The sequence below is a fragment of the Peromyscus maniculatus genome, chromosome 5, assembly GCF_049852395.1.
Source record: "Peromyscus maniculatus bairdii isolate BWxNUB_F1_BW_parent chromosome 5, HU_Pman_BW_mat_3.1, whole genome shotgun sequence".
Lineage (NCBI taxonomy): Eukaryota > Metazoa > Chordata > Mammalia > Rodentia > Cricetidae > Peromyscus > Peromyscus maniculatus.
Window position 1 is genome coordinate 93960624 of NC_134856.1, and position 15450 is coordinate 93976073.

At 46.0% G+C, this 15450-nt stretch overlaps 1 protein-coding gene and 1 long non-coding RNA gene across 2 annotated transcripts; both read left to right on the forward strand.

The window, feature by feature from the left end:
- The first annotated feature begins 6282 nt into the window (after positions 1-6282).
- On the forward strand, positions 6283-11515 carry LOC143273399 (uncharacterized). Its single transcript, XR_013051491.1, has 2 exons — positions 6283-6896; positions 10298-11515. It is a non-coding gene; the product is annotated as an uncharacterized LOC143273399 (long non-coding RNA).
- LOC143273217 (uncharacterized) lies at positions 7910-11515 on the forward strand. Its single transcript, XM_076571582.1, has 3 exons — positions 7910-8009; positions 8228-8743; positions 9566-11515. Exons 1-3 carry the CDS (start codon positions 7910-7912, stop codon positions 9715-9717), a joined length of 768 nt encoding a protein of 255 aa, XP_076427697.1. The 3' UTR covers positions 9718-11515.
- Positions 11516-15450: the final 3935 nt, after the last annotated feature.

A 15450-nucleotide genomic window follows, 5' to 3' on the forward strand; every position in this document is an offset into this window, starting at 1 on the left:
AAGTCTATATTCCTCTTCTTTTTTCCACTCTCCCATCTTGCTCCTCTGTGATTATTCTGCTTAAAGGAATCTCCAAATGATCAGCATGTACTACCATACCATTTCAATGCTATTTAGAAGAAGCCTGCTGTATGACTCACAGCATGAAGAACGGGTGCCAAGGTTCCAGTTTTACTCATACTTTCTAAATACTCCAACATGGGATGGTCTGATTTGGTTACGTTTTTTAGGGACTGAAATTGGAGGAAGCTGCATATATTAGTGATTTTTCATTGCTGTGATAAAACACCATGACCCAAAGTGACTTTGTAAGACAGAGTTTTGTTGTATGAATCTTAAAGAGTCTTTATTAATAAAACAAACCCAGAATCAAGTATTGGGGTGAACACTGGAAGATCAGAGAGACAGAGCAAGCCACAGCTAACCTCACCTGGCCAACTTCTTAGCTGATCTTGTTTTCCCAGACTGGAAGCCTCTGTGTCCTCATATCCGAATGGCTCTCAGCTGAACTGTGCTGCTCAGACTAAAAGCTTAACCAGCCAAATGCTTCTAGTTTCTGGTCCTCATGCCTTATATACCTTTCTGCTTTCTACCATCACTCCGTGGGATTAAAGGCTCACTTTCTGGGATTAAAGGCATGAGTCACCATGCTTGGCTGTATTCTTGAATTGATGGATTTCTGCCTCTGAAATGCTAGGATTAAAGGCATGTGCTACCACTGCCTATCCTAAGTATCTAGTGGCTTTTCTGTTCTCTGACCCCAGATAAGTTTATTAGGGTATACAATATTTTGGGAAACACAATACCACCACAGAGTTTATTTTGGATTGTGATTCTGGAGGGAAGAGTCCATGATGGCAGGAGATGCATAGAAGCAACCAGAGTAAGAAGCTGAGATCACACATCCATTCATAAGCAGGAAGCAGAGAGTGAAGTAGAAGTTGGGTAAAGTTATAAACATAATAAAGCTTCACATTCAGCGATGTACTTCCTCCAGTAAGAAGCCCCTATCCTAGAAGCTCCATATACTCCTAAGCAGCACCACTAACTGGGGACCAAGTATTCAGAAGCATGAGCCTATGGGGGACTTTTCTCATTCAAACCATCACAGTGTGTAAAATACATACTAACTGGCCTCATAATTACCTTTAGCATCTTTAGTGTCAGACTCTAAGAATTAACTCATTCACACAATGTCAAAATATTTTATTAAAAAATGTTAAGACTTTTTCAACCTGTATCCCTGTGGTGATGTTTTGTTTGTGCTCTAACAAATAAAACTTGCCTGGAGATCTGAGGGCAGAGCTAACCACTAGTTAACCATAGGGGCCAGGCAGTGGTAGCACACACCTTTAATCCCAGCACTAGGGAGGAGGAAACAGGAAGTGATATGACTGGGCAGAGAGAGGATTATAAGGCAGTAGAGACAGGAGCTTGGCCCCTTTCAGACTAAGGAGTTGGTGAGGTAAGAGGTGGCTGTGGCTTGCTCCTTTGTCTCTCTGATCTTTCAGCATGTAACCCGATAGCTGGCTCTGGGTTTTTATTATTAAGACCAATTATGATTTTTGTTACACATTCCCTTCTCCCATCTAAGGATCTCATGCTAAATTTCACTCTTGAAGTTACTGGGGTCGCAGGCAGATGGGTATGGGGGTAGGGCGTGGGTCTTGTAGATTGCAGGGTCTGATGGGGAGTTTTGGTGGGGGAGCTGAATTTCCTCTATGGAGTTGTGTCAGCACCGAGCAATAGTGTGACTTGCTGATTTGCCCACAAAACCATGTTTGAAGGAGAAAGTGGGAAGAACATGATGGTAATCTTCAGCCTTATTTATGGTGGAGGGAGGCTAAAGTATAGTTTCTCTTGTGTTGAATAAGAAAATGAGCCGTTGATTATAATGTAAAAATATATCAGCTATAGATGTTTACCCCAAATCAGCTAAAATTCTCCCAACATTTAAGGTGAAAAAACATTTAATAATTACAGTTTGTCTAGAGGATGCTATTCCTATAAGATCTTTATAAAATAGACTTATTACTTTGATTCAAAAGTATTCTTCAATGTTTTATGTAACAAGCCTACAATAATAAATAACCTCTGGGATATCTAATATATGAAACTAATCTCCATGTGCTGGAAAGATAGTTCAGCAATTAAGAGCTTGTATTCTTGCAGGAGACCTGGGCTCAATGCCCAGCACCCATGTTGGCAAGGGATGGGTAATCGTTTTCTTTATTTCTGAAGCCATGGCTAAGCTGCCTATGTTCCAGTGAACTCAACACCAAAGCTCACACAAACAAACCCACTTAAACTCAGTTATACATACTACACACACACACACACACACACACACACACACACACACACACACGTACACACATTCTTGCACACACACCACAAAAATAAGAGGGGTTTGTTGGAAACAAAAAGGGGTTCATTGAGACTTGGATAGGCATAAGAGAGGGTGATGGGAAATGAATATAATCAAAATACATTTTATATAGGACCAGAATTTTCAAAGCATAAGTTAAAAATATTGAAATAGTTCCCTAAATAAATTTTTATAATTGCCCAGTAAGTTAAAGGACATTAGTAAACAAGAAGTATATAAAAAAGTCTTCCATGTATTCAGACACTCTGCTGTGTGTGTGAGAGGGCTGATCCCTCTTGGTTGATGGCTGGTTGACCTGGTGAAGGTGGAGCCAGAGAGCAGCAGGCCTTGTCCCATCTGCTTCTTTGCCACCTGAAATGACCCTTTCATTTCCTCATGGTCCCCCCTGTGTCCTCTTCATGTAAGTCCCTGCTGCAACCAGAAAACACTGTTCTTGTTTCTGTCACTACACATTAATTTTGCTTGTTCTGAGTTTATATGAAAGCTGCCTCACCATACACATTCTTTACTATCTAACTTCCTCCACTCAACAATAAAATGAATTTTGCTTATACCCGTGATCTATTTTTTTAAAAATAATTGTCCAAGTGATTTAAAAACTCTTTATTTTAATCTGCAGAGGTATTGTAGGAATAGTTCAAAAATTCTGGGGCTTCTCCCACTTGACATCAAGCAGCATTTTCTTTTTGCTTTGTTCTCTTCCTGACCCTCTGAGGTGAGCTGCAAGCTTTGTGCTTCAATGCTTGAAAAGTGTGCAAGTGCATTCCCCCAGGCAGTCTCAGAGCATTGTGATTATGGTTCAAAGGTCACCATCTAGACCAAGGCATCTCAACAACTCATTGAAATCTCAGGGATGTCCCAATATTGCCCTTCATAGAATTTTTTTCTTTTTGATTAAGGATTCTAAATCTAATCATTGCCTTTACTTCTCACAGGCCTTGAAAGATCTCGGAACTAGGAATGAATGATTAGTCTTCCTCTTATGTTTATAACCTTGACACCTTTGAAGAGTTCAGGTATCCTCTAATGTTCTTTATTTTGAGTTTATTTGCTATTTCTCAGTATCGGATTCAGGATATGCATTTGTGGGAATAAATAGTATATTTGGCAAACAAAAAATAAGGGAATTGAAAAATAAAAGTTACATGCATAATATTTATTAATACTATTGACTATACTTATAACCTTTTATGCTTTCATAGATAGGTATGTAGAAAAAGAAAGAGGGTGTGAAAGTAGAGGGGATTGTTAGAGAAGATGAGACAAATCATGAGAATGGAGAGAGGAATAAGAACATCCCAGGAAGTGATGAAACTCAAAGTACAGTATATGCATGTATGAAAACATTATAATTATATACTGATGAGTTATTGTTGGATATATTTGTATTACTACTATCTACTACACTTGTTAGTGTTTTCTATTCTTGCTTCTGTCCTTTATTTACATTCTATCTTCTCAATTGTGTGTGTGTGTGTGTGTGTGTGTGTGTGTGTGTGTGTGTGTGTGCAGGTGTGTGCATGTTTCTGTCAGTGGCCTAGGTCTGGACAATTCGGCTAGACTAGGTGGCAAGTAAGCCTCAGGGATCCAGCCTCCTGGAGTGAGCAGCAATCAGTTTCCCAGCCTTTCCAGTGTGAGACAACCATTGTTGAACTACCCAGACAGTATTGGTTAAATTAATCTAACAAACTACTTTCTAATACAGATTCACAGCAGTGGTTCTGTCACTCTAGAGAACTCTGACTAATACAGCCTCTGCATTTACTGAGCTGTGTCTTTGGACTGGGAATATCCCTTGCAGGTTTGTCTTTTCTCTTGGGTGGGTCAGAATGACAGAGAGGAGTTTGAGTTAAGTCTTTCTCTTCTCCATGAGGAAGGCTACAGCTGGCGGGAGTTAGATAATTCCTTTCTCCCAGGCCAGGCAAATGCTGATAAACTGCAGCTGAGGAGACTCTGGGTACTTGTTTTTCCTGCGGGCAAACGTGGTTAAGAACACCGTGTTCTGGTGTGTCACTAATGTATCCTTTCCCTCCACCTGCTGGAGGCAGGGGGAAGGGATGCTTTCTCCAGTATTCATTGTGAGAACCTGTCTGAGCTGCTGAAGCTGAAACTCTTCATAGGGTAGAATTACCCATAACTGGGGCCTCCCTCCTCTTAACTCTTAAGTGCTCCACAGTAGCTCATGTGGATGTCATCCATCAGCGATAGTTCAGATCTTCCTGATGCTGCCCTGCCTCTTGGAAGTTCTGGTCAAGTGTTCTAATAATTAGGTGGGACTCTTTGTGGTCATCCTTTTCTCTAATTCTCAGAATGGTGGTTTGCCCTGTGACTCAATTTCTCTGATGGATCTATGAAGAGGCATTTGTTTGCTTTACTTTTGCTCAACTCTTCTTGCTATGATAGTGTCTAAGCTTTCTTGCTGAAATTTCTGGATGAAGGGGTATTTTTTTTGTTGTTGTTCTATTAATATTTAAATATTTTGATGATTAAATAGGGACTATGTATATTGTACCTGTCTCCATACCAATTTCTTAAATATAGTGGGCACTAAAAATGATCGAGGTTCTTATCCACTTTTTTATCACTCAAAGGTTCATTGCTATGCTACTTCCTCTTATAACAGACACAAAATACATTTCGATCATACAAGATCCTTTCATGATCCTTTGGCAGCATAGGCTTCTCTTCACCACTCTGAGGCAGCACATGCTGTAGTTTGCATTGCCTTTTAAAATCCTATACACTTTTGGATCTATTTCTGCCCTTGCCATTAGGCAGGGGAGCTACTCCCTGACTTTAAGGACCATATTCTGACCATTTTTGTACCATCAGAAGTGAGGACATTTAATTTATATATAGTATGTGGTTGTTCTTTGATGTGGCATTTCACTGTTTGGTATGACAATAAAAGACAACCTCAAACACCCTGCTTAGATTATCCAAGTGTTTGTAGTTTAAAGGGTAACTTACACAGGGAAACTTTGAACATGTACTAATTACAACAATAGACACATGGGCAGAGTTCACAACCGACATTATTGAGCCAGCTGAGGATGTTGGAAAGATCCCTTGAAGTAATATGTAGCAGTTACCAGAGTGGCTGTTAGGAACTGAGCTGGGAAAGGCTGGCAGAATGGTGCTAGCAACAACAGAGAGACAATGCAATGTCCAAGTGATGAGTGCAGGAGTGTGCAGGAGGTGGCCTGGCAGCAAAGAAGAAACAGACACCTAGACATTCTAGATATTTTAGAGATGTTTGTGTGTTTGCCATTGCTCTAAGCATGCCCCCCCCCCAACATATCTGATAGCCAGACTCAAAATACATGGTCAAGTGGGAGGTTTTACAGTGCTGATATTAAATACATTGAATGGCTAAGTTCAGAGAAGACAATTCTATAATGGTATCAGAAACCTGCTATTTGAACAATTATGGATAAGGCATAGTTACACATTTCTTTTTGATTGTATCTAAAGATAGAAAAGGCAAGCTAGCTAGGAAAGCAGTAGAGAAAAAGTCAAAGAATGAAATTGTATTATCTCTGGTGGAGGATGTATTCAAATTATCTCTCTTTAGACAATGAGCTATTAATATCATTGACTAATAGAAGGAATATCTAGCTATATGGTCCTAGAGTACAGTTATGTTTGCTTACCAGAATATCCTACATTCAGAAAAATGGAGTTGTAGGGAAGTGTAGACAGCATGAACTTTGAAGCAGACTATAACTTCATGGGAGAGATGAGGACTATTCCTAGAATTGAGGTTGGCCTGGAAGAGACTCACAGGACTTCAGTGGGCCCAAGTAATTACAAAGAAGACTTTATAAGAGAGGTCCATAATTTTTGCTTCCATGGGGCACAGTCCATTGCAGGAAAGGGGCTCTGCCACTGAAAGACCCCCGCTCCATTATGAGGATATGGGGCGTTGGGCCGATGTTATGCCCCCCCAATAACTTGGCCTTAGAAACGCCATTCTGCAGGAATCAGAAAAACAGGAGTTCACAGCCATAGCCAGCTACCCGGCCTTGACAGAGATAGCTATGGCCAGCCTTGAGAAAGATAACTGTGGGCGGCGGCCTTGAGAGAAAGACAGTTAAGTCAAATCAGGATATTTTATGGCGGGCCCCTGGCCTTGAGGAATAAGCAGCTGGCCTGGACAAGGCCAAATCAGCCACACACATACGACCTCAAGTTCACCCTGGCCTTCTTTGAAACAACCAATAGGGACCCTGTAACTATGCTTCTCGCTTCTGTAACCGCGCCTCTGCCCCTGGGATCCCATAAAAGTCCCCCTTGCCCTAGGAAGGCGCGCAAGTCCTCCAAGAGACTTCGCCCCAGGTACCTGGTCTAAATAAACCCTCTTGCTTTTGCATCTGATCTGTGGTTTCGGTGTGTTCCTTGGGTTTGGGGTCTCTCCCGGAGAAAGATCTCAGCCGGGGGTCTTTCATTTGGTGGCCCGTACGGGGATTGAGACCCCTCCCTGGGACCACCGACCCACCATCAGGAGGTAAGCCGGCCGGCCTTGATTTATGTCATCCCTGTCCAGTCTGAGGGTTGTCTGTTTGTCTGAGTGTTAAATGTTGTTTGTTTGTCTCCGCGCCTGCGTCTGATAATCTGTCTGTGTCAGTGGATCTGAAAGGGGGGACCGACGGGTCTGGACTTCGCCACTGAACCCTAGGAGACGTCCTAGGGAAATCTGAAATCCTGGAAGGAATTCCACGGGAATCTGTAGTGCCTTCTGAGGCACGGTCTGAAGTGCCCTCTGGGGCACGGTCTGTAGTGCCTTCTGAGGCACGGTCTGAAGTGCCCTCTGGGGCACGGTTTTTTGGGGCCACTCACGTATCTGAGGGATACGTTGTGCTGGTTGGAGAAGAGGGGGTTGGACCCTCGCAGTCTCCTTCTGAGGTTTTGCTTTCGGTTTGGAACCGAAGCCGCGCAGCGAATGTTAGTCTTATTTATATTGGTCTGTCGTTTTTTTGTTTTCTGTTTAACCGTTCTCCTCCTAAAAACAGCCATAGGACAGACTGTCACCACCCCCTTGAGCCTCATGCTTAAACATTGGTCAGACGTAAAGACACGAGCCAACAACAAAGGAGTCGTAATCAAGAAAAAAAAAAAAATAGATCACTCTTTGCGAGGCCGATTGGGTTAAAATGGATGTAGGATGGCCTCGTCAGGAAACCTTTAACCTCAGTCTTATTTCACAGGTGGAAAAAAAAAAAGTTTTTGCTTCCAGTCCCCATGGCCACCCGGACCAGGTCCCATACATTGCCATGTGGAGACTCCTGACAACAGAACCTCCCCCATGGGTTAAGCCGTTTCTCTTCCCCTCAGCCCCCCGGCGGCAGCAGCGCTCGCCGAATCCCGGGGCCGAGGAAGCCAGATCGGCGGATCCCTCCCACTCCCTGTTCCTCCCTAACCCCACACCAGCAAGTCTTTTCCTCTCCCCGCAGGCCGCTGCTCCGGCGCAGGCGGGCGCGCGGGCAGGCTTGCAGGCGGGTGCGCAGGCGAGCGTGGGATATGGGAACGCGCAGGCGGGTGCGCAGGTGGCAGCAGGTTATGGCGCCGACGCGCAGGCGGGGCCGCCGGGAAGCTAGGGCCCCGGGACGCCCCCTGCCCAGTCCCCGCAGGCCGTCAGCGGTGATGGCGGTGGCGGCGCCGGGTGCCGGAGCTCCCCGTGCCTCCTCCCGTCCGCGCGGCCGCGGCGCGGTAGCGGGGGTCCGGGGCGGCGCTGGGGGGGCTCCCCTCACTCCCCGCTCTCCCCGGCTGTCCATGTCTCCCGTGCGGGCGGAGGAGTCCGCCCCGCCGGGCCGTGGTTTTCCGCGTGGCGCCTAACAGCCGACTTGGAGCTGGTACAGACCAGGGGCACGCAGGCGGGGCCAGGGGCGGGGCCGGCGACCAGCCGCCATGGAGCGCGGCAGCCCCCGGCGCGGCCGGCCGGGACCCGGGCGGCGGAGAGCCTGCGGCGGCAGCGCCCCACAGCCTCTCGCTCGGAGGGGCGGTGGATAGCGCGATGGGCGGCCGACGGCGCAGTCGGCAGCGGCGGCGCAGGCGGACACGGGATATGGCAGGGGCACGCAGGCGGGGCCGGGGATGGGGTCGGCGAGGGACCGCCCCCTGGCCGGCGACCCGCAGCGATGTGCCACGACCGGCTCCGGCCCAATATGGAAAAGATGACTAGGGGGCGGCGTCACCCATGGACGCCGAGTCACCCCGCCCCGAGTGTTACAACCCCCCCGACAGCGCCGGAGGGACCGGCGGCTCCTGCAGCGGCCCCCAAACAGCGGAGGATGAGTTCCTGCTTCCTCCCCAATTGCCGGTCGCCTACGAGAAAGGCGGGACAAAGCAGCGAAGGTAGGGAACACCTACATCTCTGGCCAGTTGCTCTTAGCGGGTCTCCAGGGGCTCTAACCCCCTACCGATTGGGCTCAGGTTACCAGAAAGAGACGCCGGCAGCGCGTTTTTAAAAAAAGAACTTAGAGAGACACGGAGGGAGAGGAAAAACAAACAAAAAAGTCCTGGCCACTGTAATGTCTCAGGGACAGGTCAGAGAGGGAGTTAGGAAGTTAGGACGGGAGATCAAAAAAGAACACTGCTTGACAAAGACAAAGTGCTTACTGTAAACAGAGAGGACATTGGGCTCGTGACTGATCAAAAAAAGCCTCAAGGGTCCCGGAGACCTAAGCCAAGGGTCCTCAATCTGGAGGATTGGGGAGGTCAAGGCCAGGAGACCCCCTCCCCCCGACCTAGGATAACTCTCAAGATTAGGGGGCAGCCAGTGACCTTCCTAGTGGACACCGGGGCTCAACATTCAGTCCTGACCCATACCGGAGGCTCTCTCAATGACCGCACAGCTTTGGTCCAGGGGGCCACAGGTAACAGGAGATATCAAAGGACCACCGAGAAAAAAAAAAAAAAAAAAAGGTTCAGCTGACATCTGGACAGGACCCAAAGGGACCCCCCTACAAGTCCTAGCCCTTTAAACTGTTCGTGGATGAGAACTCAGGCTTTGCAAAAGGAATGTTGATACAGAGACTGGGGCCATGAAAGCCCGGTAGCTGCAGGATGGCCCGCCCCCCTGTCTACATGTGGTAGCCATTGCTGTTTTGCTCAAGGATGCAGGGAAACTGACTTTGGGACAGCCATTAACTGTGTTATCCTCCCATGCGGTAAAAGCTCTGGTCCAGCAGCCCCCAGATCGAATGGTGTGCAGACCAGTTGTCTCCCTCAACCCCGCAACCCTGCTGCCTGGTTCATGGATGGAAACAGCTTCCTCCAAGAAAGAGAACGGAGGACTGGAGCAGCCGTCACCACCGAATCGGAGATAGTTTGGACCTCACCACTGCCACCTGGAACATCGGCCCAAAAGGCAGAGCTGATCGCGATGACCCAGGCCCTCCGGATGGCGGAAGCCCGGAGGACCAGGAACTAACAAAGAAAATGGGGGCGAAATAAAGCCCCGAGCGACACGCTTACATCATAGATGGACAGAGGCCTTGCCTACCAAGAAAAAAAGACCACTAACGTGGTAACCAAAAAACTCCTAGATGACATCTTTCCCAGGTATGGAATACCCCAGATATTGGGGTCAGACAATGGGCCCGCCTTCGTCTCCCAGGTAAGTCAGGAGGTGGCCAGGCTACGGGGGATCGATTGGAAACTTCATTGTGCATACAGCCCCCAGAGCTCAGGACAGGTAGAACGTGCAAATAAAACCATTAAGGAGACTTTAACCAAATTAACGCTTGCAACTGGCACTAGAGATTGGGTGCTCCTACTCCCCCTAGCCCTTTACCGAGCCCGGAACACTCCTGGGCCTCATGGCCTAACCCCGTTCGAGATCATGTATGGGGCTCCCCCACCAATTGTAAATTTCCTTTACTCTGATATCTCCTCTTTTGCCACTAGCCCTCCAACTGATGCAAAAGACGGTGTAAAAACCCCTGCCTGCCGAGAACAACTGAACCGCCCGGTGGTGCCTCACCCATTCAAGATTGGGGACTCTGTCTAGGTCCGACGCCATCAATCCAGGAACCTAGAGCCGAGGTTGACGGGACAGCGGCTTGGGTCCACACGTCACATGTAAAGACTGCCAAGGAACCCGACGAAGCTAAGGGCACCGAGACATCTAGTTCAACGCTCTCCAAACCCACTAAAGATAAGACTCACCCGGGGGTCCCCTTGATCCCCCTAATAGTCCTCCTGACATAAGGAGGGACATCACCAGAGAGCCTGTTTCCCTGACGCTGGCCCTGTTACTGAAAAAAATTACCATGAACAAAATAGCTGCTGGGGTAGATACAGGGACTGCAGCCCTTATAGAGACCGGCCAATTCAGACAGCTCCAAGTAGCCATGCTCAACAGAAATAATTTAAAAGATAGTTCCAAAGGTCACCATGGTTTACGACCCTTGTCTCCACCATTATGGGCCCCCTAATCGTCCTCCTGCTCATTTTATTGTTTGGGTCATACATCCTCAACAGATTGGTACAATTCATCAAGGATAAGGTTTCTGTTGTCCAGGCTTTGATCCTAACCCAGCAATATCAGAGGCTCAGACAGTCAGAGATAGAGCTAACCCCTTATTCTCCATCCTAAAATGAAAGATTTCATTTGGTACAAAAGAAAATGGGGGAATGAAAGACCCCCGCTCCATTATGAGGATATGGGGCGTTGGGCCGATGTTATGCCCCCCCAATAACTTGGCCTTAGAAACGCCATTCTGCAGGAATCAGAAAAACAGGAGTTCACAGCCATAGCCAGCTACCCGGCCTTGACAGAGATAGCTATGGCCAGCCTTGAGAAAGATAACTGTGGGCGGCGGCCTTGAGAGAAAGACAGTTAAGTCAAATCAGGATATTTTATGGCGGGCCCCTGGCCTTGAGGAATAAGCAGCTGGCCTGGACAAGGCCAAATCAGCCACACACATACGACCTCAAGTTCACCCTGGCCTTCTTTGAAACAACCAATAGGGACCCTGTAACTATGCTTCTCGCTTCTGTAACCGCGCCTCTGCCCCTGGGATCCCATAAAAGTCCCCCTTGCCCTAGGAAGGCGCGCAAGTCCTCCAAGAGACTTCGCCCCAGGTACCTGGTCTAAATAAACCCTCTTGCTTTTGCATCTGATCTGTGGTTTCGGTGTGTTCCTTGGGTTTGGGGTCTCTCCCGGAGAAAGATCTCAGCCGGGGGTCTTTCACCACTAGAGGCTGTTGGGAAATGTCTCCATAATGGAAATTCTTAGATACAGTGTAGGGGCTGTGCTGTGGGATGTTGTTCTGTATGCTGTGAATAATGTGTTGCTCTGATTGGTTGATAAATAAAATTCTGATTGGCCAGTAGCCAGACAGAAAGTATAGGTGGGGCAAGCAGATGAGAAGAAGGCTGGGAACAGAAAGGCAGAGTCAGAGGTCGCCAGCCAGACACAGAGGAAACAAGATGGCAAGGCAAAACTGAGAAAAGGCACCAAGCCATGTGGCTAAACATAAATAAGGATTATGAGTTAATTTAAGTGTAAGAGCTAGTCAGTAATAAGCCTCAGCTAATGGCCAAGCAGTTATAATTAATATATGCGTCTGTGTGTTTACTTGGGGGATGCGAATGGGAGAGAATTGTCCCAACGCAGGCCAGCCAGGACACAGAAAAACTTCCAAGTACAAGGTGGTGCTTCAGGGTACAGACAACCACCCCTACAATACAGCTTTGCTCCTCTACACACATAGATTCAGCTTTTGGTGCTGTCTGAGCTCTGGGACCCAGCTGGACCTAACCTGCACAAGAGACAACAGCTGCAGGAGACAAAGAGACTGTACCAAGATCCACAGCACTATTCCTTACAACAGGACCATCTCAAAAGCTCAGACCCTGTCTTTTACCTTCAGTCACAGTAGAAAGAATCCAGCGCTGACCATGGAAGGGGGAAAGAGAGCAGGAGGTAAAGACCTTCAGGCAGAAGGGAAGCACAGTGCTATGGATAGGGATAGAAAAAATACTCCGGTTTGATACATATTTACCCAAAGGAAACTAAGTCTTAAACTAAAAGTGAGAATAATGCCAGGAAATGTTAGGGTTTTGTGCATTCTTGGCATAAAGAAAGAATAGGAGCCCAAGAAAGGAAGCTAAGTTCATACCAATCAAAGTTGCATTTTTAAATTCTTCTTTCTGTAAAATGATTCCACTGTCTAATTCCTTACCTGTTGACAGTCACAGCTCAGTAGTACACTGATATTCAGGGCACTCCCCATGGAAGCAGCATGTGTTCATTCCTATGGCTGGGGAACACAAATAGTGACACATGAAGATTGTCATTCTATTTTATTATGCTATTGCAAACTGCCATATAACCAAATGGGGTGGATGGCATTTACAGTTCTTATCTGAATAAACAATTTGGAAATTCTGTGACTTAGGAAACTCCAATCAGTGATTGTTCTGTTACCCCTTGCTGCCCACTAAGATAATTCCCTCCATATGATAGCCCTCAATGCTTAACTCAGAGACCCCCCTGTATCAGAGTCAGTTGGAATGTTTTATTAAACACTTAGATATTGGCCTTCCTCCTGATTTATTGGCTCAGAGCACATGAGAGTGAAGCCTAGGGTAATATCACCCTCACCATATCCCATGGGAAATGTTCTATGAAATAAAAGTATGGCTTTAGGTTGTGTTGCCTGTATGGTGCTAATGAAGCATGGAGTTGAGTCTAAATAGCTTAAGAGGCAGAAAATCTTAGTTTTGATTTTGCTGATTAAGGATGCATTTTGGAACTGTTTTCTTCCTTAAGTGTGTGCTGCTATGGTTTGAAATTTGAATATTGGTACCAAATCGCAGCATCATAAGCTTAGAGATTCTTGTCATGATGGTATGAAATGTTCCAACAGGTTCACGTGCTTGATCACTTTGGTTGCCCTACTGGGAATAGTGCTGTTGGGAAGACTGTAGAGCCTTTAAGAGGTGGATCCTCACAGAAGGAAGTTGGTTACTGGGGGAGGACACGGAGGTTTTGTAGACCAGCCCCACTTTCTGTTCTCTCTCTGCTTTCTGGTTGCGGATGCAACATGACCAAATGGCTCCTGCCGCCATGCCTCCTCTCCTGTGATGGACTATACCCTGGATAACTGTAAGTCTAAATAAGCCCTTCCCTACTGAAGTTCCTTTTTCCCTCCCTCCCTCCCTCCCTCCCTTCTTCCCTCCCTCCCTCCCTTCCTTCCTTCCTTCCTGTGTAGCATATGTATGTTTGTGTGGGTGTATGCACCTGTGTTTATTACATATATGTATCTTCATGTGCCTGATTCTGAAAGCTAAAGGTTAATATCAGGAGTCTTCCTCAATCAATCTCTACCTTACTTTTTGGGGACAGGGTCTCTCACTGGAGCTCATTGATTTGGCTACACTTAGCTAGCCAATAAGTTCCAGGGATCTACCTATATAAACTTGTTTCAAAAACTTTCTAGGGAATCTCCTTGGAAGAGAGTTCATAAGTGTCATATGCATCCAGCAGTGCCTGAACATTTGGATTTGTTTCCTTATTTTCAGCTGCCAAGAGGCTCTGAGGCTGCTATAACTAAGAGTCAAGTAATTAGCTTTGGTAGAAGCCCTTGACATTGTTTGTATGATGCTTACAAAATGAAAGAATCATAGAGGCTTCCAAAGAGATTTCAAAAGGATGAGCAGCAGAGTTGCATTCCCTCACAAGGCAGTGTGTGGAACTGTGGAAGTGAAGCTGAGGCCTCAGTTGTGACCCCATGAAGATGGAGATTCCAGCAGCATGTAACACTTGAAGGAAACTGCAGACAGTGGGCAAACTCTCTGCAAGGAATGTGGACCATATAGGCTGCAACCATCTAACCCAAAACAACTGTGCTGCCCAAGGACTTGGGAGACCCCATGTTGTCATAATGTATACTGGATTCTGGACATGAACATTTAGGGGTTAATATTTGCCTTATTGTATTTTAGTCTTTCTTAGGGTGGATTATTATTTATTATTTTCCTCTTTCATTCTTTTAAAAAACATTTATTTTTATGTGTATGAATCTTTGCTTGCATGTACATATGTACATCACATGTATGTCTGGTGCCTATGGAGGCCAGAAGATATAGAGACTATAAGAGGGCATTGAATCCTCTAGAACTGGACTTACCGACAGTTGTGAGTGAGTGATTACCATGAGGGTCTTGAGAACCAAACCCAGGTCCTCTGCAAGAGCAGACAGTGCATTTAATCATGAGCATCTCTCCAGCCCCTCTACCACTCTTTTTCTTTGGGCATGTTTACCCTCTAACTGTCCAGCCATCTTATCTAAGAAGTATGGAAATTTCTTTTAGGCTTACAACTGTACAAATTTACAATTGAATTTGCCTTCAGTTTTGGCTCAGACTTTGGGTTTTGAGTTTCAAGTGGTGCTAGAAGATTTTAGTATTTGGAGAACATTGATGATGAATTAAATCACACTGAATTGTGAGATGGACTGCAACCTTTGAGGCCAGAGTAGAATACTATGTCTTAGACTTGAGATGGTCTCCAAAGACAAATTATACATTTTGTTACCTGCAAAATTCCTGAAGAGAGAGTCTGCAGAAGCAGCTGGAGCTAGACTGTTGTCTCTATCTGCTCAGCTGCTACTATTGAGAACTTTGCCTCAAGGCCCCAGAGGCACATTCATAAGCATGTTAGCTGTTATTTCCACAGGTATTTGGGTTGCTGCTTTGCCCATTTCCCAGTCCCCATGACATTACAACAGTGCCTCTATCCAACATAGTCTCACAAGTTTGTGAACAACCTCAGATGCATCTCCCGCTAATCTAAGACTTTCTAAACCCAATCCAACTTAAACATCCAAAGCCTGAGTCAGAGTCAACAGTGTCTATATAATAGTCTTATACTGTTTCATATGACCTCAGAATGCTCTCCTTTCATTCCATCTCATAGGAATAAGATGATAATGTTTGCCCCCAATATGGATTTAGCAAAATTCACCTAAATAAAAAAAATACTTGAAAACAAGAAGAGAAGAAAATAACAAGAACAAGAGAATCCTTGTTAGAACACTCTAAATGCTGCA